Source organism: Eptatretus burgeri, chromosome 13 (genome assembly GCF_056783735.1).
Source record: "Eptatretus burgeri isolate ZD-2024b chromosome 13, Ebu_testis_v1, whole genome shotgun sequence".
Classification (NCBI taxonomy): Eukaryota; Metazoa; Chordata; class Myxini; order Myxiniformes; family Myxinidae; genus Eptatretus; species Eptatretus burgeri.
Window position 1 is genome coordinate 18,444,122 of NC_140973.1, and position 24,504 is coordinate 18,468,625.

The 24,504-nt window shown below is 44.1% G+C and overlaps 1 protein-coding gene across 6 annotated transcripts in view; it reads left to right on the top strand.

The window, feature by feature from the left end:
* LOC147013973 (sodium channel protein type 1 subunit alpha-like) overlaps positions 1-24,504 on the top strand; it is a 263,021-nt gene that overhangs the window by 74,591 nt on the left and 163,926 nt on the right. For all 6 annotated transcript variants that reach the window (XM_085851455.1, XM_085851453.1, XM_085851450.1 and 3 more), the window contains one exon: positions 7,727-8,070. In XM_085851455.1, coding sequence (XP_085707581.1) covers positions 7,807-8,070 — 264 coding nt within the window. In that variant the 5' untranslated portion in view covers positions 7,727-7,806. The remainder of the gene's footprint in view (positions 1-7,726; positions 8,071-24,504) is intronic.

A 24,504-nucleotide genomic window follows, 5' to 3' on the forward strand; every position in this document is an offset into this window, starting at 1 on the left:
TGTGTGTCGTAAAAGGCGACCAGGGTTGTGTCAGGAAGGGCATCCGGCATAAAAACCTATGCCAAATCATTATGCGGACAACAAAACGAATTTCCATACCGGATCGGTCGAGGCCCGGGTTACCAACGACCGCCACCGGTACCGGTGGGCAGCAGGGTACCAGTGGAAATTGTGGTACTGCTGGGCAAAGGAGGAGAAGGAGACGGGGTAGGCGAGTCCAGAGGCAGTGGGAGAGGGGGGAGGGTAGAAGTGTGGAGGTGAGAGTTGGAACTCTGAATGTTTGGACGATGACTGGCAAAGGGCGAGAGTTGGCTGATATGATGGAGAGAAGAAAGGTGGACATACTGTGTGTACAAGAGACCAAGTGGATGGGGAGTAAGGCTAAGAGCATTGAAGGTGGTTTCAAACTGTTCTACCATGGTGTGGATGGGAGGAGAAATGGTGACGGGATAATCCTGAAGGAAGATTATGTCAAGAGGGTATTGGAGGTGAGGAGAGTTTCTGACCGAGTAATGAGTGTGAAGTTGGAAATTGAAGGGGTGATGATGAATGTCATCAGTGCATATGCACCGCATATGGGGTGTGAGATGGAGTATAAAGAAAATTTCTGGAGTGAGTTAGATGAAGTGGTGGAGAGTATATCCAAGGATGAAAGAGTGTTGATTGGAGCAGATTTCAATAGGCATGTTGGGGAAGGGAATAAAGAGGATGAGGAGGTGATGGGTAGGTACGGTCTCAACAAGAGAAATGTGGAAGGGCAAATGGTGGTAGAGTTTGCAAAAAGAATGGAAATGGCAGTGGTAAATACGTATTTCAAGAAGGAGGAACACAGGGTGACGTACAAGAGTGGAGGAAAGTGCACACAGGTGGATTACATCTTAAGCAGGAGATGCAACCTGAAAGAGATTAGAGACTGTAAGGTGGTGGCAGGGGAGAGTGTAGCTCGACAGCATCGATTGGTGCTCTGTAGGATCATTTTGGAGGTGAGGTTGAGGAAGAGAGTGAGGGCTGAACCAAGGACCAGATGGTGGAAGCTGAAGGAGGAAGACTGTTGCGTGGAATTTAGGGAGGAGGTGAAACAGGTGTTGGATGGTGGTAAAGATGGGTGGGATGATTGGCCAACTACAGCAGCAGTGGTGAGGGAGATAGCTAGGAAGGTACTTGGTGTGACATCTGGACAGAGGAAGGAAGATAAGCAGACTTGGTGGTGGAACGAGGAAGTACAGGAAAGTATAAGGAAGAAGGGGTTGGCGAAAAAGAAGTGGGATAGTCAGAGACATGAAGAAAGTAGGCAGGAGTACAAGGAGTGGCGGGGAAAGGCAAAGAGAGAGGTGGCAAAGGCTAAGAAAAAGGCATTCGACGCGCTGTATGAGAAGTTGGATACAAAAGAAGGGGAAAAGGATTTATACCGATTGGCAAGACAGAGGGCTGGGATTGGCTGGGAAGGATGTGCTGCAGGTTATGGTGATAAAGGACGTAAATGGGAATGTGCTGACGAGCGAGGAGAGTGTGTTGAGAAGGTGGATGGAGTACTTTGAGGAGCTGATGAATGAAGAAAATGAGAGAGAGAGAGAGAGAGAGAGAGAGAAAGAAAGAGAGAGAGAAAGAGAGAGAGAGAGAGAGAGAGAGAGAGAGAGAGAGAGAGAGAGAGAGAGAGAGAGAGAGAGAGAGAGAGAGAGAGAGAGAGAGAGAGAGAGAGAAAGAGATAGAGATAGAGATAGAGATAGAGATATATAGATAGATAGATATATGGAAGAGAGATATGGAAGAGGTGGAGATAGTGAATTAGGAAGTGGGGTGGATCAGTAAGGATGAAGTAAGGACTGCTATGAAGAGGATGAAAAGTGGAATGGCGGTTGGCCCAGATGACATACCAATGGAGGCATGAAAGTGCTTATGAGAGATGGCAGTGGGGTTGTTAACCAGATTGTTTAATAAAATCTTGGAAAGTGAGAGGATGCCGGAGGAGTGGAGATTAAGTGTACTGGTTCCGATTTTCAAGAACAAGGGTGATGTGCAGAGCTGTGGAAATTACAGAGGGATATAGTTGTTAAGCCGCACCATGAAGTTGTGGGAAAGAGTAGTGGAAGCTAGGTTGAGAAGAGAGGTGATTATTTGTGAGCAGCAATATGGGTTTGTGCCAGGAAAGAGCACCACTGATGCGATGTTTGCTTTGAGAATGTTGATGCAGAAGTATAGGGAAGGCCAGAAGGAGTTACATTGTGTGTTTGTGGATTTAGAGAAAGCTTATGATAGGGTGCCAAGAGAGGAGTTGTGGCATTGTATGAGGAAGTCGGGAGTGGTGGAGAAGTATGTGAGGATTGTGCAGGATATGTATGAGGACAGTGTGACAGCGGTGAGGTGTGCGGTAGGAATGACAGACCGGTTTAAGGTAAAAGTGGGATTGCACCAAGGATCGACTCTGAGCCCTTTCCTGTTTGCAATGGTGATGGACAGGTTGACGGACGAGATCAGACTGGAGTCTCCATGGACTATGATGTTCGCGGATGACATCATGATCTGTAGGGAGAGTAGGGAGCAGGCTGAGGCGAGCCTTGAGAGGTGGAGGTACGCACTGGAGAGAAGGGGAATGATAGTCAGTAGGAGTAAGATGGAGTACTTGTGCGTAAATGAGAGGGAGGGTGGTGGTCTGGTGCGGTTGCAAGGAGTTGAGGTGGGGAAGGTGGATGGGTTTAAATACTTGGGATCAACTGTCCAAAGTAACGGAAAGTGTGGGAGAGAAGTGAAAAAGAGAGTGCAGGCAGGATGGAGTGGGTGGAGAAGAGTTGCAGGAGTGATTTGTGACAGAAGGGTAGCTGCAAGAGTGAAGGGGAAAGTCTACAAGATGGTAGTGAGACCAGCTATGTTGTATGGTTTGGAGGCGGTGGCGCTAACAAAAAGACAGGAAGCGGAGCTGGAGGTGGCAGAGTTAAAGCTACTGCGATTCTCGTTGGGAGTGACGAGGATGGACAAGATAAGGAATGAGTATATTAGAGGGACTGCGCAGGTTGGACGGTTTGGAGACAAAGTGAGAGAGGCGAGATTGAGATGGTTTGGACATGTGCACAGGAGGGAAGCGGAGTATATCGGGAGAAGGATGCTGAAGATGGAGCCGCCAGGCAGGAGGAGAAGAGGAAGGCCAAATAAGAGGTTCATGGCTGCGGTGAGGGCGGACATGCGGGCGGTTGGAGTGTCAATGGAAGATGTGGAGGATAGAGCGAAATGGAGATGGTTGATCCGCTGTGGTGACCCCTAACAGGAGCAGCCGAAAGAAGAAGAAGAAGAAGAATAAGAAGAAGAGGGTGTAGCAACACAGTCTGTTCCAACACTGCTTTTATACAGACAGAGGGTTTGTAACTAATTCATCAACAAATGTTGGAACACCTGTAGGAATTGTTTGCATCAACTTTCAAGGCTTAATTTACTTCCATTGCTGCAGAACAGCTGCAGTTGCTAACCCATTTCTTGTTCCCTGAAAAGGGCCTTTTTTAACAACTCTGAAATTTACATTATTTTTCAGTTTTTGGTCACCTAAACTTTGTTTTTTTAACCTCTGGCAGTTTACCACTTAGCTTTGTATCATTTCAGGTTATTCACTGGACTTGAACTGCTTAAATTTCAGTAAAAACTGGAAAAATGGTGGTGTTCTAAAACTTCTGACCGGTGGTGTAGGTTAGAATATGAACGGGCTAATAACATAGAGGAAATCAAATTAATATCACCCAAACAAAGACCACGTCTTCACAAAATAAACAACAATAAACAGCTTAAAACACAAGGAGAATAAATTAAAGTCATTAAAATTCTCCCAAAATCACCTAATTTAAGAGAAATTAACGATGTGAGTTTTGCAGCAGCACTGTATGTCCAAGAGAAAATGACAGGCAAACAACAACACAAAAAATATAGATCTGATAACCCTATCAGAAACAAAATACCACAATGGAAGTAGAGACTTGAGAAACAGAGAGTCTGACTCTGAGGGTGGAAATGGGCCAAATAGAACAATTTAAGAAGGGAAACAGAAGCCCAAAACTCATGAAAATAATCAGACAAATAAAAAATAATTATAACAGAAAACAACAGATTGGACCCATTATCATTCCCTAATAAACTTCAAATACAACAGATAGCAAGGAAAATAAAAAACTATGATGAGGCCAACAACATAAGAAACCAAAATTAGCAGTTTGAAAAGAACCCGAAAAAGTTCTACCAAGAGCTAGGGAAACAAAAACAAAATGTGACAACTCCCCCTAAAAAAAGAGGAAATAGAAAAATTTTGGAAGGGTATATTTGAAGATGAAAAAGAACACAACAAGGAAGCAGAGTGGATATGACACTTGAGAAATAAAAAGCACCAGGAAATGCACCCACTGACAATTGATGAGGAAAAAATTAGGAAATATCTCGCAAAAGCACCAAACTTCAAATGCCCGGATGGGATTCCGAACTTCTGGCTGAAGCAATTATCTGCTCTCCACCCTCACTACGCTCAAGCATTTAATGAGCTCATCCAAGGGAAACAATCATTGGACGAATGGCTCACAGAAGGAAACACTCTTCTGATTCCCAAATCTGAAGAAACCCATCTACCTAATAAATACAGACCAATAACATGCCTACCAACAACATACAAACTTTTAACAGGTATAATCGCGATGCAATTTACAACCACCTCACTCAACAAGTTGCTTTAGAGGCAGAGCAGAAACTTTGTAAAAGGGGATGTTATGGAACAATAGACCATTTATTGTTAAATAAAACCATCTTCGAAAACTGCAAGCTCCGACAAACCAACTTATCCACAGCCTGGATCGATTCCAAAAAGCTTTTGACAGTGTCCCACATTCATGGATTATAAAGTGCATGCAAGTATACAAAATTGACCCTCAGATAGTCATACTGATTGAGAAACCAATGATGCTCTGGAACACAACTCTGCAACTACCTAATGTGGAAGAAAAGATTGAAATCCCAGCAGTAAAGATGCAGATGTGGTATCTTACAAGGTGACAGTCTTTCCCTCTTCTTGTTTTCCTTGGCACTGGACCTACTGAGTAACCTCATCAATGAACAAGGACACGAATACAATCTAATATGCAACAGAAAAATGACAAAAGAAACAAGAAAGGTAACACATCTATCTACTTTACATGGATGATCTAAAACTCTTCGCCCCAAATGATAATAAATTGGCAGATCAACTGAAACTAGTAAAGCAGTACTCGGAGGACATCCAAATGGAGTTTGGTCTTGACAAATGTGCCAAGTGCACATTCATGCAAGGAAAAATTAAAAGAACACATAACATCTCAATCGATGAAAGCATAACAATACAGAAACGAGAAAATGAAGCATCCTACAAATACTTAGGAATAGAAGAAGGCCCTCAGGTACAACACAAAACAAAGCATAAAATTATCAGCAAAGAGTACTTATGCAGACTTAGACTAATTTTGAAGTCATCCCTCTCCCCAAAAAACAAAACCAAAGCTATAAATCAACTTGCAGTGCCGATATTCCAATATAGCTGTGTAATTATAAACTGGCCACAATTGGAGATCAACAATCTAGACACCAAAACAAGAAAACTTCTAACTGTTCACAAGATGTTCGACAAAAACCAATGCATACTGAGGTTGTACTTACTGAGGCGAGAGGGAGTAGGTGGTTTTATGGAGCTTAACCAAGTACACAGAATATCGTGTGTCAGACTAGCGGAGTATGTGACGAGCTCAACAGACTACCGGATGAGATTTTTACATGAGCAAGAAAACAAAAGACCAGAAAAGGGATCAGTAATCCATTTAGCAGCAAATTTCCAAAGACAGGTGCAAATTATGGATACCACACATGAAAACAAAACAAACAAATGAACGATGACAATACCTTTTCTGGCATTCCAATTCCAGATGAGCTAAAATGGTACGTACTGCATACTTGCTTGATGTTCAGCATTTAAACGGATAAAGCACGGACAAACAACGCTGGGACGGCAATACCTAACCATCCATAATCGCCCTTGCCAAGAAACTACTTCAGCAGAATTGAAGCTCTGTAAAGAGTATGACACATCAAATATTCAATCAAAATATATTACTTACATTTTGCTACAATTGCTTCAAGTCGCCATAAATATAATCTTAAATATGTAGAAATTTGTCACATTGCTGCTCTTTATTTGTTTATCAGCGTTGACCTTGTCGCTAAACTTTACACAAGGCCAGAACTCGGTTTAAATTGGGCACACTTTTAGGTAGCTTGAGTATGTATGGGTGATTTTGTACATCTGTTCCATGTGACGTCTGTGAGAACGTCTTGTCCAGGGATTTTGTGTGGTCGTTGTTGTATATTCTTTACCCTAAAACTGCCTTCACCCATTCCCAACTCCCAACCCCCAAAAATTTTAAATAAAACAAAGAAACACAAACATTGTTTTTTAAAATTATTTTTAACACCTGGTAATGTTCCTGATCCTCCCACACTTTTCTCATCCCCACTCCCACCCCCTTCCTCACCCATCCACTCAATTAAATTAAAAGTCATCAGCTTGACTGATTTATTTAATCTGGTGTTAGTGTCGTGCAGGCACAATGGGCCGAATAGTTATATTATATATCATCTCAGAAGTGTGTTTGTATGTTTGTTTGACTTATATACACTCCTGAATTGCTGGATGGAATAAGTTGAAAGCTGCTGGTTGTACGTGGGGTGTTCACGGAGGGGGCTTTTGGGGGTAAAAATGATCAGATGGTGAGAGCTAACGTCGGTTTATGTATAGACGGACATCATCCACCCTCCCCAATGTGTGTCTGAAAAATGCAATCACTTTGAACCCACATTCAATGTTCTACCCTCTGTAATCTGCCATTATCCCATGCACGTGAAGCCAAAAGTAGGGGTAAGCAATTGGTTCATGTCCGTCTGCCTGATCAATTTATGATCGCTACTAATATCATGACTGCATCACCTGTAACTAATATAATGACTGTATCACCTCACGCTTATTCTAAGACATTTACTATGGGAGATAACTAAACTATGCTCAGCAATGTTATTCCCTCGATGTCATTTCCACAACAATATTTTGCAATAGTGTCAGTGTTCTGCATTTATGCCAGTTTGCATGGCCTTTGTCACAACCTCTCTGGATAAGGTGTTTCCCGCTGCCTGATAGGCTCGGTATTGCAAGGCTAGCTCAGCAATGATGGGCTTGCATCTAACTCCAGCTTCAAATGGAGGGAGAAGCATCCAAATAGAAACTGCAATTTTGGTACTGGGCATGGGGTATCACATGGTGGAGCATGCCATCATTACAAGAGGATGTTAGACTCACTGTATCACATGCAATGCATTCCTTGTCTTATATTTTTGTGAAAAGTTTGCTGAGAATTTCAGACTGCCAATAAAAGTAGTATAAATTACAATGTAAACCAGCCTATTTCAGCTCACTTCAGGAGATAGGCAAAATCTCAACCCATAATCAGGGGTGTTTGGCATACTTGCCTACACTTGCTAACTACTCTTCTAAATAACCAGCTCAGTACAAGTTAAAACTATATATTTTATCTAGGTTAAGTTGAATGTTTTTGTTCATGGAAGTTCAAATTATATATTGCTTTGAAGGTTCAGTGGATACCTTGGTGTTTGAATACTGTTAAAAACTATATAATCTTGTTTATAGGAGTTAACATTTGTTCCTTTTTATGCTGTGCTGTTGCAGGGTGGATTTCATGCAGAAATCAAGGTTTGTCACTGAGAGAAGAGTGAACAACAGTGAAACCTGTCACACTTCCAGCAAACATGTCTGTCCCACCTGGGCCTGAAAGTTTCCACAAGTTTACCAAGGAGTCCCTGGCTGAACTCGAGAAACGAGCAGCTGAGGAAAAGGCAAAGACAAAGGCAAAGAAATCCAAAGACAGCCATAAGGATGATGACGAACATGGCCCAAAGGCAGATGCTGACTTGGAGGTTGGAAAACCTCTGCCACTGATCTATGGTGATGTCCCTTCTGAGTTCATCGCGACACCCATAGAAGACCTGGACCCCTATTACAGCACACGCAAGGCCAGTGGAGACAAATATATTATGGAAGCCATCATTTGTTTTTATTAAAATTCTGAATGCAACTACAAGCAAATGATTAAGTAAAGGCATACCTACAGCCAAATTCCTTAATATTCCTCACCTATTCATCCTACATTTGTCTTGTTATGGCGAGACATACTCTGACAAAACATATATCATTATATCTGGTAAGATTCTTATCTGATTCATATCAACTCTGATGATAAATCATCGGAGATTTATATCACAGTGTTTTTAAAAATACAACTGTAACCCGCAGTTTAAAATTAAACGTAAGGTTTATTTCAAAAACTGAGAATTACTCAGTCTGATTATTATGGATTATTTTTCACTTTACTTATCTACAATACAGTACTTACTGCACCATGAGTATGATGTAACAAGTGCAATATCAGTGAATTTCCCAGTAACTGATACGGAGGCAATTATGTGTTGGCCATGATTGGCTGTTAAACACAAATGTTAAACTTGTCTCCTAATGTCTTTGTCCTCCATGTGATTTATGTACAAGCTCATACATGATCCTGAATCCTTAGATCACTGTAAAAAAAAAAAAGTCAATTGCTGTAATGATATTTACAGTAGGTCTGAGAATATGAACTTTGGATGAAGATGTATAGCCTGGTGCTGGCTGAGCCTGTGGGGTTGAAGATCCCATGGTATCTTGTAAATATTAGGCCACTGTGGGTCGTTGTGACAGATACATTCCCTGCTGAGAGATTAAATGGGATGGGCAAGTTAATTGTGAAGGGAGGGGAGATGTGAAATCGAATTAAGTCCATGGTAAGAATGAGGTTTGTGCTGGACATTGAAGATCAGTAGATTGTGGTGAATGGCATGTGGACACAGCACTGGCTCAGTGACTACATCTGAATTGATACAACTGGCAGTAATTGATCGGAAATTAACATGTCTGTGCGGTATTATCATGTTGTTTTATCTCCACCCTACAGTGTACATTGAGTAGCTCATCCATCCATCCATCCATCCATTGGGACCATACTCTGTGCAGACCATTGGGGCTGTGGAAGCACTCTCCTTGGCTATTGGGTACAATCCTGGATGGGTCGCCGCTCCGACACAGGATACCAGCAAGTTAGCACTCATTTTGCCGACCTCGGAAGAATGACAGGCAGAGTCAACCCCACCTGGTATTAATTCAACAGCAGAGGGGGATTTGAACTCAGGATCCTCAGATCCCAAGCCCACCACCCTAACCATTAAGCCAACACCAGGCAGAAGCTCATACACATTCAATATTACATGAATGTGAGAAAAATTAATACCACATATTGGGAGGCTGTCAGTTTGCTTTTGGTGGGGTTAATTTCAAAGACTGTGATAAAGATCTGCATTTTAGCGATTTGCCCTTTTTAGGAAGGGCAGAGAGGATATGGGGTGAATGAGTTTCGAGCACCGTTAGTGCCTGTAACATTTGATAATCAAGATAGGTTAATTCTTGAGAACTGAACATAGACCTGCTTTGTCAGCACCCATGTATTGCTAACATCTTCAGCACACGGGAAGCTTTTGGATGGTATCCAGTGAGATGACCTTGAGCAAGAACCAATCGAGGTGCCTGTGGGAAGCAGAGGAAATGTATGTAACATTGGGGAGCTGTCACCATATATTACCAAGAAGAGCTTCCCATATAAGGGCAAACCTTCGACGATTTCTTCTACTCTATCTTCTACTATTTCAACAGACTGCTCTCATTTCGACCTCTCCTTCATAACTTGCCTAAAAATCCAACTGTTTCAGCGTTTCTTCTCTCCATTCTCTGAATTTGCCTTTATTGCATCCATCAAGAAATGTGTTTAATTGCATTTCTGACCTAAAAATTAAAAAAACCCAGTTTCCTACGAGTATTCACTTTTCATCAACCATTCTTTTTTTCCAACTTCAGTGCCAACTCACCCCTCTCACTCTTCCCTCTCAAAGCAACCATCACACTCTTCTCCCTTCATGCCTCCCTCAATCACCCTTCTCAAAGTTGCCCCCCCATCTTATCTACAAAGCTGCCTCCTTCCCCTGCCCTTTCACCTCCATCTCATCACTCCACCTCCTCAAATCCTCAATTGCCTTCTGCCCCTTCTCTTGCCCCCCCCTCTCCCCCAGCACCACAGAGCCTTTTCTCCTCCTCAGCCGGCCCCCTCCCCTAGCTATTCTGCAATTCCCCACACTCCTTCAACAACCTTCTTTACCTCCCCCCCTCCTCCCATTTTCCTACCCTCCCCCTCCCTCCCACCCCCTGCACCCAAAGCCTCCTCCCTCCGTCTTCATTAACAGTGTGGACCTCAAATATCCGGGGCCTTCGCTCAAACCTTTCAGATCTTTCCATACAGGTTGCCACTGACAAACCAGGCATAATCTGCCTAACAGAAACTTTCCTCCTTCAAGACGTCTCTGACTCCCAAGTATCTCTCCCTGGTTACTCACTCCTCCGGTATGACAGACCTGAGCCTCGTCCTGGTGGAGGAGTTTCTCTCTTCATCAAAGACTCTATTCCTCACTCTCCATGCACTGCCCTCACTCCCCACACCCCCAGGAATACCTCTGGTTATGGCTTCCCCTCCACTCCCACCTCATGTTTATATGTGTACTGCACCGTCCAAACAGTGATGACTCCATTTACACCTCACGATCCGAAAACATGGACCAACTTCTATCTTCTCATCCAAACTCTCTCTTCCTCACATGTGATGACTTCAATTGTCATCATGCCAGTTGGCTAGATATGGGTACCTCTCTCATCTGTCATGGTACTTCAGCAAAAGCTTTCTGCAACTCATTGGGACTGACTCAATCGGTCAATTTCCTGACCTGGCTCACAACTAATGGCACTCCATCTCTTCTGGATATGATTTTGACAAATTTCCCTAAAAATATCTGCTGTTCTTCCTTTGCTCCAATCGGTTCTTCTGACCACGTCCTTGTCAAAGTGGACATCTCTCTGGCTATTATCAGAGAACCACCTCACCGCCGTCGAGTCTGGAATTTCACACAAGCTGACTGGCAGGGTCTCCAAGCAGCCATCAAACTTATAGACTGGTCTCCCATCGCTACTTTCTTCAACATCAACTCATCCTGGGAATTCTTTCAAAGAAACTTGCTCTCCCTCATGCACAGATTTATCCCCTCTCGTCTTCAGTTGTCCTACCCTTCCTCCCGCCCATGGTTCACTGAAGCTTGTGGCGAGGCAGTTGTCCTGAAACAACTTGCCTTTGCCTCATGGAAAGCAAACACAACTGAGGGTAATCCCAGTTCCTTCCATAAAGCTCGGAACAAGTGTGTATCTACCCTCATGAGAGCCAGAAAACATCTTTCTAAGCTCAGGTCTGAACTTTCAAACCTCTCTCCCTCCTCCAAATCATGGGAGTGTCTAATCACATCTATTTCTGGTGTATGTTCCTCCTCCATCCCCTCCCTTACCTCAAATAGCCACACTGCTGATACCGCACGTGAAAAGGCTGAATGCCTAAACTCGGTGTTTGTATCAAAATCTTGTAACAAAAACCCATCGCTTTCTATACCCACCTTACCCAGTTGCACCCAACTGTCCCTGGACTCTGTGTCCTTTTCTCCTGAAAAGGTGGAGAGCTTGCTGTCAAACCTCGACTCAGATTCTGCAACCGGTCCAGACAACATCAGCCCACATGTCCTAGAAACCTGCTGCTCTGCTCTTGCTCACCCTCTCTCTGTTCTATTCACCCTCTCATTTGCTCAAGGTCATCAGCCATCTGCTTGGAAATCAGCAAACATTACTGCCCTGCATAACAAAGGTGCAAAAACAGATCCCTGCAACTACAGAGCAATCAGCCTTCTCCCAATCATCAGCAAGGTTGTGGAATCCATCATCGCTTCAGACATTAAATCCTTTCTCTTCTCCAATGGCCTGATTTCCGATCATCAATTTGGTTTCAGAGCAGGTCACTCTACCCTGTACATGCTGCTTTCCCAACAATAGATGGAGGTCCTCAATGCCAGACATGAAATCAAAGACATATCCCTCGACATATCGCATGCTTTTGATGCGGTCTGGCACCCTGCCCTGCTCACCAAGCTCTCTTCCTATGGTATCCAAGGCCATCTCCACTCATGGCTCGCAGACTTCCTCTCCTGTCGCAGTCAACGTGTGGCCCTAAATGGATTTCTTTCAGAATCCCCTCTTCCTTTCCAGGCTAGAATTCCTCAAGGTAGCGTTCTGGGCCCTGTTCTTTTCTGGTTTTCATCAATGATCTCTCCGACTCTCTGGAAAATCCTCTATCGCTTTTCTGATGACTCCACCCACTGCTGTACCATCTGCCATCCCTAAAACCGGCAAGCAGCAGCTTCTTCGCTCACTGCAGATCTATGTAAAATCACAAACTGGTCCAACACGTGGAACATGTCTTTCAATCCTGACAAATCTCACACTCTCACTATGTTTCTCCGAAAGAACTGTTGAGAAATCCCCCTATCCACTTTCTCAACAATCCTCTGCAAGAAGTCCTTTCTTTCAAGCTTCTGGGTCTCACGGTCTGCCATGATCTTTCCTGAGAAAGCCACATTTCCAACCTGGCCTCCAAAGCCATTCGCCGACTGGGAATCCTCCGTCATGCAAAGTCTTTCCTTAGCCCACCTGAGCTCCTGACCACTTACAAAGCTTTCATCCGCAGCCTGATGGAGTACTGCTCTCCCCTCTGGGCTGGTGCTGCTGCCTCCCACCTTTGTTGGCTTCACGCTGTGGAAACCAAGGCATTTTGGATCATTGGCATCTCCCGCAATGAGGCTGAGTCTTTGGGCCTCTCACTCTCTCACTGCAGGCAGGTCGGTGGTTTTTCTGTCTACTACTGTCTCCTCTCCAGTCTCGCCCCCCCCCTTCTCTGTCTGCGATTTGTCCCCACCATATTTCCGCAGGGTGCTCAAGGTCCACCAACAACCCCCTTCTGGTAAAACTACCAAAATCACGAATCACTGCTCACCTTCGCTCTTTCATTCCTCTTTTTTCCCGCCTTTGGAATAAACTCCCTCACTTTATTCAATCCCATTCTTCCCTCCAGGCCTTAAAAACAGCTGTTCACGACCACCTCTTATCATCCCCCATCCATATCCTCGATCTTTTCCTCCCCCGTTAATCCACCCCAAGCCCACCTCCTTCAAATTCCCTGCTTTCCTTCCTGAAAGTCCCTGTAATGTCCATCTTGTATTCCCCACGTTCCCCGTCCCATCCCTCTCTCTCTCCCTTCCACAGATCTCCTAATGTCTCTGTCCCCCACTGTTTTGTCCTTCCCTCTCCCACCACTCTTGTCTTATGCCCCCCTTGCTGTACGTTGTGTGTTAGCTCTCATACGAGCTTTGACAAGGTATACAAAAAATATATAAAATGAGTGAGCTTGTATCAAAACATGCCTTGGGCACATATTTTGGCCATAAGACCTCATCAGCAAGACAAATAAACTTCCAACACAGAAATTGCCCCCCCCCCCTATCTATTGTGTGACACCACAAGATGAAAGCTACTTTGAGCAAGCACCTCATTTTCCACGATTCAACACATCATAAATGATGCACAAGTTGCATTGACCAATGATGGGATGAAGCCAGCCACTTCAATCCTTTTGAAATTCAACAATTTTGGCCGTGCCAACTGCTGAAGGGAGGAGGCTATTGTAATTGGTCTGCATGTGTCAGAGTGTCCGTGTGTAGAACTACTGTAATATAGATGATTCATATTCTCAGATCTACTGTAATTTATGCAGGCCTACCCCTTTGAGGCTCTTCATTGTTAAATGCTCCTCTGTCTTGTGTTCTTTTGGGTCATCATAAACCAGACAAATGCTGTAAATGTCCAGAATTCTTATTTGCCTTTCTCTGAAGACTTAATAATTGCATTTCTTTGTCCCCTTTTTCTGGGTGTAATTTATTCAGGTTATTTTCAAACTCCTTGCTGTGCCAAAAAGTGAAACGTACCAGGACTCGCCCCGTGCACGATTTCGTTTTTGTTCTTGATTGCTTGCTCTGTCATTTGTTTTGTGCTATCATTTGCATTTTGAGTTTCTCTCCTGCAAGTTAACTATCCTTCTTTTATCCTCTTTTGGATGATTTATTTGTTCTTAATTTAGAAAAAAAAAATTATTTCTTAAGTTGAGGCTTCTATAATTTACATTTCCCTTCTTTTCCTGATTCTTCTGTTTATTTTATGAACTGATCTCTTCATCTTTAAAGCACGTGTTTCACTGGTGGCATTTGATATTCATTGGAGAGACCAGACATTTTTGTTATGATCTTTTGTTTGTTACTTTTTGTTTGATGATGAAACATCAAACATTTGATGAAACGCAATCTTGGTTTGACTGAAGGGAGGCCTCTTTTGTGTGTCAATTTTCTAAGTGCTTTTTCTTGTTCTTTTAGCAAGTTAATTGGTATTTTTTGCTGGTTTGCAGTCGACAAGAGTTGTGATGTTTCACTGAATGGCAATATTCTTACTTCCTCTATCTGAATGGCCAGCTTTTCTTCCAATATCTGCTGCTGCTCATCCTCTGTCTCAAAACTATCTTTCCTCTTACACATCTTCATTTCCCTCCTTGCTCATATTCACTACCACTGCTGTTATGGTTCTTTCTTCTTGTGCTGCCTCTTGAATTTGTTATCTGAACGACACACTAGATGTTGTGTTTGCACCACCTTCCTGTATTGCACTGCTTTCCATATTAATGACATTCTGCTTCAAATGCTGTTTGGGCTGCCAAGGTTGGATCTCTCAGAGCAGCCACTTTCCAAGGAGCTTGACCTCATGTTATCATCAGAGGCTTTGCATTATATTTGTTTCCATATTAGTTGTGTAGTTTTGTCAAGATCTGGTGGGAGCTCCCCTTTATTTAAGGCTGGCTTTGTGGGACTTTCCTCTCCTCAAAATCATCTATTTTGGCAACTGGAATTTCATCTACTGTTTGTGACCATTTATTTCTTATAGTTTCAACAACTTGATCTTCCTTTTTAGCTCACCTGGAACATTGTTCAGGTGAGGTATTAACATCGAGCAGTTTCGGTCAGTCAGTCAGTGAGTGAATCAGTGAGTCAGTATGTAAACACTTGGATCTTCTCCGAAACTACACACACGATATTGATAAAACTTGACCACAACCTTCATCACCCATGGTATACTAAAGTTTGTTCACAACATTAAAAAAATCAGGGGTTTGCCCCCCCCAAAATAGGTATTTACTTTCATCTCTGTTACATATTTTGTGGGTCATCTGTGCCTACCAATGGTTCCCTGTTTCAACCAAGTGAGTGCAGGGGCATTGCCCCTATTTTATATCTGTATATTCTCGTCTGTAATATGTTTTTGGTTGGAGTATTGTTGCTTCCATAGATTTAATGATTATCTTCTAATATGATGTTTATACATGCAGTATTTTTTAAAAAAATGGTTGCTCTATAATCTTTTCATTGGCTTTTCTTGTACTGTCGGACCCTGACATTCGCAGATTCGCTATTCGTGGACCCTGCGTATTTGTGGTTTATAAAATGTGACCTGCTTCTGCATTTGCATTTCGCGTATTTGCGGTTTTTAAATTTTTAACACTTCAGGACTGGTCTCCTATATCCACCACTGCTGGTTCTGAATATTAATTCAGCCTGGGGATTTGTCCACAGAAACCTGCTCTCTCTTGTTGCCATATTCATCCCACCAAGTCTTCGACTATCTTACCCATCCTCCCGCTCTTGGTACTCTGAATCCTGTGGTGAGACAGTTGCTTTCAAGCAACATACATTCTCCTCCTGGAAGGCAAATCCTACCGAAGGAAAATCTCAAATATTTCCACAAAGCCCGCAACAAGTGTGTCTACTCTCAGGAGAGCCAGAAAACAACATCTGTGCAATCACAAGAATGAGCTTTCAAACTGGTCTCCCTCTTAAACCTGGTTGCACCTTGTCAGGTTCATCTCCTGGTGTATGCTCCCCTTCCATCCCTTCCCTCACTTCAAATGGCACCACAGCCGTGTCTACTCACGAGGGAGAAGGCTGAATGCCTCATTTCTGTGTTTGCTTCAATCATTGTGTCCCTAAGCCCTTCCTCTCTGTACCCATCCTTCCCAGCCACACGCAACTGCTCCTGGACTCTGTGTCTTTTGCACAACCGTGTCTTTTGCACCTGCACGGGTGGGCAGGTTTCCAGAACTAGCAGCACAGAATATACTGTTTAGCAACACGGTCATGGTACCAAAGAGACACCATAGCTGTCTGGACTTCATAAGAGGGATAAGAATCCCCTGCTCACCTCCCCACCTTCAACTGCTGTGGACTTCAACTCTGACTGACTGAATCACTCTGACTCTCCAATTGCTCCCATGCACGGCCCCTTTTATTACCTCCCCATGACTATGCCCACAGTGCCTGAACGTCCCTCGCTCACAGCACGACTCTGCCAATCAAGCAGCACGCAGTTGCCGCCGCGGTGATATCCACACGGGCCAGCTGGCATCACAGCACCCCTTAAACCATCGTGGGCAGGGAGGTTTTATAGAGAGGACACGTATGAATCACGCGTTCCTGACTCGTGCCTATGTCAACTATACCACCTGTGACAGCATACATGAGAACAGGACAACTTCACTCCAAAAGGACACTGGTTCCAGAAAATGCTCCAACCTACACAAACACACAGACCATGCTAACAACCTAATTTGTACCTCCTCCAATGTAACAATATGTTGCAAACGTCTGGTGGGACTCTGACAATATTGGCTTCAAGTGCATGCTTTTAACTTTCTAGCTTTTCAATTTTATCCATTTGATTGGTACAGACAGTTTTATTCAGTTAATTTAAAATGAAAATTGCTCTGTATATATTGCTTATTCGGCCTTAATCACCTTGTAAAATTGGGACATCGTTAGACAAGCTCCTTGAATAACAAATTATGTTTAGACAAAGTTCATATCCATTCTGTCAATTGCACTTACTTATTATTGCCAGTAATTTAAAAAAAAATTTAGTGTCATGTCCATCATTGCGAAGGTTTGCCATAAGCTGACCATCCTTATTTTATGCCTTTTTGTGGATGTCGGAGATTTCAGATGCCTTTTGAAAAGGTTTCGGCATTGCATGCTGGGACCCTGGCTAAAATCCTAATTCTTGTAATCCGATCTGCCGTGCTACTGACTTCTGATTGTCAGTCTTTTCTCTTCGAGAAGAACTTTTCATACTCGATATTGGCTCATTGAAGAGAATATGAGAGAATGATGTTAAGAGATTGGTTTTGTGGCTGTTACTGTAGGGTCATTTAAATCCATTGACACCAATGTTGAGTGTCCTCCTGGATATGTGCTCAATTTTCAGCAATTGTTGAGCATTACTGTCATGGATTCTATTATTATTAGCACCATCACTGAAAAGCACCATCCCAGCTGTTTTCTGAAGCTTCCATTACATTAGGAATCGAACCAGGATTATGCAATCATGCTTTTGGTGAAATATCTGTCAATCAAGCATTTGCGAGTGAATATAGTTCAGCTACTTATAGCGATTCAAACAGGCAGCATGAAATCCTGTTCAGATCCTTGCAATTGATATCTAAAAAGAAAATTGTATACACAAGCGAGGCTTGTGGAAGAGCGAGCACACTGAACGGATCAGGACTGCTGCAGCATTGATGGCTGGTGAAAGGGAGTCTGCCCGAAATGACACTAGTTTGAGTGACGTAGCTGGGTCAGCACGACATAGTCAAGGGTATCCGGTGAAATACCTTCAATATTATCGTCAGATAGAATGGATGGCGGCGGAGACATGACATTCCTGGACAACAGCACCTCTGCCAATTTAGGTAATCCAGCTGCCAAAATATTGTCGAATCTGCCCCAACACAGTGCGTTAGACAACACTTCCAAACAGGCCTGAGCCACGGCAGCTTCCTCCTCCCACTTCAGCTGTTTGAGATGTTTCTGCTGCTGCTTAGCTTTCAATTGTTGCTGCATCTTTTGCTGCTTGAAATTACTCTGTTGCTGCATCTGTAGCTGCTTTTGCTGTGCCTGTTGCTGCTCGAGATCACTCTGTTGCTGTGCAGCCATGAATCGTTGCTGCATCTGTTGCTCTTCAAGTCGCAATTGAGCTTCGTCTGATTTACATCCCATGGCACCTCTGACAGAGGCCTCGGCTGCTTCTGCTCTGGCCTTCAACATGAGCAAAGAGCTGGAAGAATTGGACGAATCAGCGACAGACCACGTGTGAAGCGAGCTCGAGATGGTGGCTCTTCTTCTTCCTGGCAGCGAGACAAACATGAAGTTAGGTTTTTACTATCCTGCAATGGCCTCCGTGTCCCAATTCTTTGAAAAACTGAATGCTCCAGGCAGCTTACCGACACTTATCAGTTTAAATCACTTTTACTCTATTTTAAATCACACCAAGTACGATGGTCAAAACCATGCTTTGTCCATATACAACCACCACCATTCTGCCAGACAGGGAAGAGCCGCCCTCACCCCCTCTCAGCGGAGATGACGTAACACATGAAAAGCATGAGGCAAGACAGAGGTGAAGCATAAATATGCATGTGACAAAACGTGAATCTGCATGAGGCAAGACATGGGCAGAACATAAATATACATTTTGCATTCAAACTTGGTTACATCACAGAGTCAACCCAGAGGGGAGAGCAGGACTCCATGAAGCTCCAGGTGAAGGCTTTGTAGGTGGATAGGAGTTCAGGTGTGCCAAGCAAGGACTTTGTATGATGGAGGATGCCCAGTCGGGGGCTGGCTTTGGAGGCCAATATTGAAATGTGGTTTGCTCAAGAAAGCCCATGGCTAATCGTGAGACCCAGGAGTTTGAATGACTGAACCTCCTCAAGAGGATTGTTCAGAAAGAAAGTAGATGAGAGGGTTTGCTCAATGGTCCTCTCAAAGAGAGATAGTGAGAGTGTGAGATTTATCAGGATTGAAAGACATATTCCAAGTATTTGACCAGCTTGTATTCTTTTTTCAAGGTCTGAAGAGAGGGAAGAGGCTGCAGTCTGCCTGTCTGAAAGATTAAGGGTGTGAAGGCAGAGGGTGGAGTCATTAGCTTCTTCTTCTTCTTCTTTCGGCTGCACCCGTTAGGGGTCGCCACAGCGGATCATCCGTATGATCCGCATCGTGATTTGGCACAGGTTTTACGCCGGATGCCCTTCCTGACGCAACCCTGGTCGCCTCTTACGACACAGGGATATGGCATACCTATTTTAACCGGGGTATACACCGGCCCAGTACACTGGTACTCATTTCGCCAACCTCGGAAGGATGACAGGCTGAGTCAACCCCCTGGTGTATTAATTCAGTGGCTCAACGGGGCTTGAACTCAGGACCTTTTGGATCCCAAGCCGCTGCCCTAACCACTGCGCCAACACACCAGGCTCGAGGGTGGAGTCATTAGCAAATAGATAAAAGAGGATTCTCCAAAGAGTCAGAGAGATCATTGATGAAGATCAGGAATAGGACTGGGCCCAGAACACTGCCTTGGGGCACTCCAGCCTTCACAGGGAGAGGAGGTGAAAGTATTCCATTGAGTGTCACACGGCTATGAGAGCAGAGGAAGTCAGAAAATCAATGTGCGGAGTTGGCCTTCGGTGCCATAGACAGACAGTTTGGAGAGCAAGGCAAGATGCCAGACTGTATCAAAAGCACGAGATATGTCCAGGGAGACGGCCCTGAGCTCACGTCTGACATTGAGGGCCTCCATCCATTGTTGCATGAGTAGAAACAGCATGTCCAAAGTGGAGTGACCTGGTCTGAAACCAAATTGGTGATCTGAGATGAGGTTGTTGGAGAAAAGGAAGGTTTTCATGTCAACTGCGATGATGGATTCCATGATCTCGCTGATGAGGGGATTTGTTTTTGCACCTTTTTTCTGTAATGCAGTGATCTTGGCAATTTCCAAGCAGATGGAAGATGCCCAAGTGCAAATGACAGAGTGAAAAGGACAGAGAGAGGATGTGCAAGACCAGCAGAGCAGGTTTTTAGGACATGTGAGCTGATGCCATCCGGTTCAGTAGCAGAGTCAGGGTCGAGGGTTTGAAAGAACCTTCTCCACCTTCTCAGGTGCAAAAGACGCAGAGTCCAGGAGCAGTTGGGTGCGATAGGGAAGGATGGGTACCAAGAGTGAGGGGTTGGAGACATAAGATTTGGAGGCAAACAGAATTGAGGTAGTCAGCCTTCTCACAAGTGATCCTATTTATTGAATGATGCTTGTGATACATTCATTATATAGCACTGCCATATTATTGCTGTTCATGTTCTTTTCCTCTACGCTGTTCAATCTGCAGATTGTATGATGTCTTAATACATCATTGAAATATTTTCGTGGTGGAACATAGATTAGTGAAGCATCCAAATGATTCAGTGTTCGAAAGTGGAAGGCATCAATGTCAGAAACCTCGAGTCAGATTCTGCAACCGGTCCAGACGGCATCAGCCCACGTGTCCTCAAAGCCTGCTCTTCTGCTCTTGCTCACCCTCTCTCTGTTCTATTCACCCTCTCATTTGCCCAAGGTCATCTGCCATCTGCTTGGAAATCTGCTAACATCACTGCCCTGCATAAAAAAGGTGCAAAAACAGATCCCTGTAACTACAAACCAATCAGCCTTCTCCCAATCATCAGCAAGGTGATGGAATCCATCATCGCTTCAGACATGAAATCCTTCCTCTTCTCCAATGGCTTGATTTCCAATCATCAATTTGGTTTCAGACCAGGTCACTCTACCCTGGATATGCTGCTTCTGCTCTCCCATCAATGGATGGAGGTCCTCAATGCCATACAGGAAATCCGAGCCGTATCCCTGGACATATCACGTGCTTTTGACACAGTCTGGCACCCTGCCCTACTAACCAAACTCTCTTCCCATGGTATTCAAGGCCATCTCCACTCATGGCTCGCAGACTTCCTCTCCTGTCGCAGTCAACGTGTGGCCCTAAATGGAGTTCTTTCATCCCCTCTTCCTGTGCAGGCTGGAGTTCCTCAAGGTAGCGTTCTGGGCCCTGTTCTTTTTCTGGTTTTCATCAATGATCTCTCGGACTCTCTGGAAAATCCTCTATTTCTCTTTGCCGACGACTCCACCCTCTGCCGTACCATCTGTCATCCCTCAGACCGGCAAGCAGCAGCTTCTTCGCTCACTGCAGATCTGGATAAAATCACAAACTGGTCCAACACGTGGAACATGTCTTTCAATCCAGACAAATCTCACACTCTCACTATGTCTCTTCGAAAGGACCGTTTACAAAACCCCCCCCATCCACTTTCTCAACAATCCTCTGGAAGAAGTCTTTTCTTTCAAGCTTCTAGGTCTCACTAGCTGCCATGACCTTTCCTGGGAAAGTCACATTTCCAACCTCGCCTCAAAAGCCAGTCGCCGACTGGGAATCCTCCGTCGTGCTAAGTCCTTCCTCGGCCCTCTTGAGCTCCTGACCACTTACAAAGCTTTTGTCCGTAGCCTGATGGAGTACTGCTCTCCCCTCTGGGCTGGTGCTCCTGCCTCCCACCTTTCTCGGCTTCACGCTGTCGAAACCAGGGCATTTAAGATCATCGGCATCTCCCGCAATGAAGCTGAGTCTTTGGGCCTCTCACTCAATCACCGCAGGTTGGTCGGTGGTCTTTCTGTCTTCTACCGACTCCTCTCCAGCCCTGCCCCGCCTGCTCTCTCTGCGATTTGTCCCCACCACATTTCCACAGGGCGCTCAAGGTCCGCCAACAACCCCCTTCTGGTAAAACTACCAAAATCACGAATCACTGCTCATCTTCACTCTTTCATTCCTCTTTTTTTCCCACCTTTGGAATAAACTTCCTCACTCTATTCTTTCCCATTCTTCCCTCCAGGCTTTCAAAACAGCTGTTCACCACCTCCTCTTATCTTCCCCCATCCAAATCCTCGATCTTTTCTACCCCCGATAATCCACCCAAGCCCACTTCCTTCAATTCTCCTGCTTTCCTTCCTGAAAGTCCCTGAAATGTCCATCTTCTCTTCGCCATGTTCCCCGTCCCATCCCCATCCCTCTCCCTTCCACAGTTCACCTAATGTGTCTGTTCCCCACTGTTTTGTCCCTTCCACTCCCGCCCCTCTTGTCTCATGCCTCCTTGCTGTGAGTTGTGTGTTAGCTCTCATACGAGCCTCGACCAAGGTATACAAAAAAAAAAAAAATGTGAACACACACAAAAGACTGATTATGAATGAAATCATTTTGAGTTTACATGTAACTCATACATTCTTAGAGTGAGTAATAACTCAAGCAAAGTAGTGTTTAGGTTAGCTCCAGTAGAACACATCTTTTTATTTTTGACATGGTACTGTATGATGGGGGTGGAGTAGATAAATTGATTAAAGGACAGAAGATGTCATGATAGAGAAACTGAAATATGTGAAAGAAGATTTAGAAGAGATAGGAGTAAGGAGTCGGGATTGAATGGGCATGTATCAACAGACTTGGTGGTGTCATGGTTGGAGCATCTACTCTTAGTCTGGAAGTTTGCATTTCGAACCCTGGCCGAGTCAAACCAAAGACTTCAAAAATTGTTTGTGATGCTTCCTTGACTGACACTAAGCATTTTCAAAGGATAGATCATGGACAAGCAACCATATGTTGGCAACCATAGTGCAGGCTTTGATGGGCCTAATGGCCTCCTCTGACTCTGAAGTTCCTTGTGAGGGAACATTTATTATTACAATTTATTATTATCATGGGGGATTGAAGATTTCATCATTTTGTGTACATGGTGAGTGGACAACCTCTAACTTGTCTATACTAATAAGTGTGTGTGTGTGTGCGCGTGTGTCCTCCATAACTCCAAAACCATGAAACCTAGCAGCCTGAAACTTTGCATGCATAGTAAGGGAACTCCAAGGAAGTGCAAGAGTGAAAATTGGACGTTTGGGTTAATTAAAATACCCCTTTTGAAGATAATTAATGTCAGCCTTATTTAATTATGTCCTTTATCCGGCACATCCTCGGCCACCTCTCTCTATGGGGTTTTAAGGTATATCCTGGGTTATCTCGCTGGGGTCTGAAGCCACCATGTTTTTTTGGCCTGCTAAACCATGCCTTGACTTGGAACAGGCCACAACGATTTCTTAATGATAACGTTTTTTTTCACTTTCCTCACTCATATTATCGAATGCCTGTTCAGCATAGCTACGAATCGCTGGATGCATTGCAATGTTTATAAATGCCCAGAGATGTCAGCGTTCGTGGCTTTATTTAATTTCCGCACATGCTATAACCTCGAGAATCTCTTAAGCTAAGCTGAATTACAAAAGTTATGCTCCAGAATTGAACTTAGCAGCAGTTACGATTGCTAAAAAAAATAGTGTTCATTTGTCCAATTCAGACATTGCTTGGGCGTTTCCGGGTGCATGGGTGGCAATTGGTAATCGGTTGCAAAGCCAGGCATTCCATTGGAGTGCTTGCTTGAGTGCTTAAGCCACTTGCCAAGCGCCCCACAGTTGATAGGGGTACAGTTTGTGTCCCAATCGGGATATACAGTTGGCAATTGCTATACAAGATAGAGGTACATATACGGCTGACACGGACGTGGTATGTATAGGTAGATTTGGATCTTTCAGGACTCTCTGCGGGTGTGTGGGCATGCCATGCCTATTTCAGGCACCTTGGTGGCAAATATTCATCCAGTATCTTATGGAGGTTTTATCAGCCTTTCCTTTGTCCTTGTGACTGTTTCTAAAGCAATTGGTTATTTTATATGACTTGGTGTGCTTTACAAAGGTTATATGGTTTCTCTCTGTGAGTTTCAAAGCAAAATATATTTGATAACACCTGATTTCAGAGCCGTTTGCCGTATTAACGGGTTTTCGAAATTACCGAGCCAATTTTTTTTCCATCCGTCACACGCAGCTGTTTATAAAGATTAATGTTTGTGCACATTTTCTTGAAACATTTATATAAATGCAATGTTGTTTTTTATATTTGTTTGTTGAAATTCCCCCAAAACAACAGTGAAAGCTTCTCAAGGATTTTGGGTTGTATACAGTATGTAATGTTGTCGGTAATCACACTGACTCCAATCTGCCTCTGCCGATTCCCCAAAAATTGCCAATATCAGCCCAGCACAAGTGTGTGTGTGTGTGTGTGTGTGTGTGTGTGTGTGTGTGTGTGTGTGTGTGTGTGTGTGTGTGTGTGTGTGTGTGTGTGTGTGTGTGTGTGTGTGTGTGTGTGTGTGTGTGTATTGTTCGTAGAGCATAACATTTTATCTCTGCTAACTCCCCTCACCCCACCCCACTTCTCTCTCTCTCCCCCATCCTCGCTCCCCACACCCTCCTAAAACAGTGCAGCACCCTCCCGCATCTCTCTCTCTCTCTCTCTCTCTCTCTCTCTCTCTCTCTCTCTCTCTCTCTCTCTCTCTCTCTCTCTCTCTCTCTCTCTCTCTGTCTGTCTCCGGATGGTGTTTGTG